Source organism: Buceros rhinoceros, unplaced genomic scaffold (assembly GCF_000710305.1).
Source record: "Buceros rhinoceros silvestris isolate BGI_N320 unplaced genomic scaffold, ASM71030v1 scaffold37308, whole genome shotgun sequence".
In the NCBI taxonomy this organism is placed as follows: domain Eukaryota; kingdom Metazoa; phylum Chordata; class Aves; order Bucerotiformes; family Bucerotidae; genus Buceros; species Buceros rhinoceros.
The window spans coordinates 1,002-1,779 of NW_010426921.1; the positions used below are offsets into that span (position 1 = coordinate 1,002).

Below are 778 nucleotides of genomic sequence, written 5' to 3' on the forward strand. Positions count from 1 at the left end.
ACAGTCCCCACCAGCAGCAGTCACCAAGGTGGCAAGTCCAGTCCCAGGTCACCGAGGGAGGGAAGCCCTGTGAACAAGTCTGGTCTGACAGGGCTGGATGGAGCCTCATGCACCTTCACAGCTCAAACTGGAAATGGAGTCCTGGGCTGGCGTTTAAATGGGGGGCAGAGAGCGGGTGTGTGGTGGGGTCTCAGGTGAGGCTGCTCAGGGTAATCAAGGGCTGTTGCTGCACCCAGGGCCCTGGAGCCACGTTCTCTGGCAGAGGGTGGACAGAGGCTCCACGGGTGATGAACACAGAACACCCTAAAGGTGACATTATTATAACATCAACGTGTGGCACGGCTGTGAGGAGTGCCCCCCAAGGCCAAGGCATTTCCCCACTGCTGAAGACCAGCTCTTCCCCTCCAGGATCCCCCCGAGGAGAACAAGCCTTTCCTCCCACTGCTGCTCGCCCGCCCTGCTCCCCCGGCACCCCATGGGCAAGGAGACCCTGGGGCTGCGATGCCACACACGGGCAGGGGGGTGGCTTTGGGGGAGCTCTGGGTGACCCAGGTGGGGTGACCCTGGGTGGTTGGAGAGGCAGTGGGATGCGGAGCAATGCCATGAGGGTGCCACCCCCAGGAGAGCAGGGCTGAGGGTGAAGCCTCACCTCTCCTCTATGCTTCCTTCCACAGCTGCTGCCTGCTGCCTTCACCCACCAGTGAGCAGTGGCTGGTGCCATGGACGAGGTGACGGAGCTGGAGATGAGCGGGAACTCCCTCCTGAAGGCCGTGTGGCT

At 62.3% G+C, this 778-nt stretch overlaps 1 protein-coding gene across 1 annotated transcript in view; it reads left to right on the forward strand.

Annotated features, from left to right (window-relative positions):
* Nucleotides 1-719: 719 nt before the first annotated feature.
* Nucleotides 720-778, forward strand: part of LOC104498336 (ankyrin repeat domain-containing protein 34C-like) — a gene marked incomplete at its 3' end in the record, with an annotated part of 979 nt that continues 920 nt past the window's right edge. The window contains exon 1 of the mRNA XM_010141692.1: nt 720-767. Within this exon, the coding sequence (XP_010139994.1) occupies nt 720-767 (48 nt within the window). The remainder of the gene's footprint in view (nt 768-778) is intronic.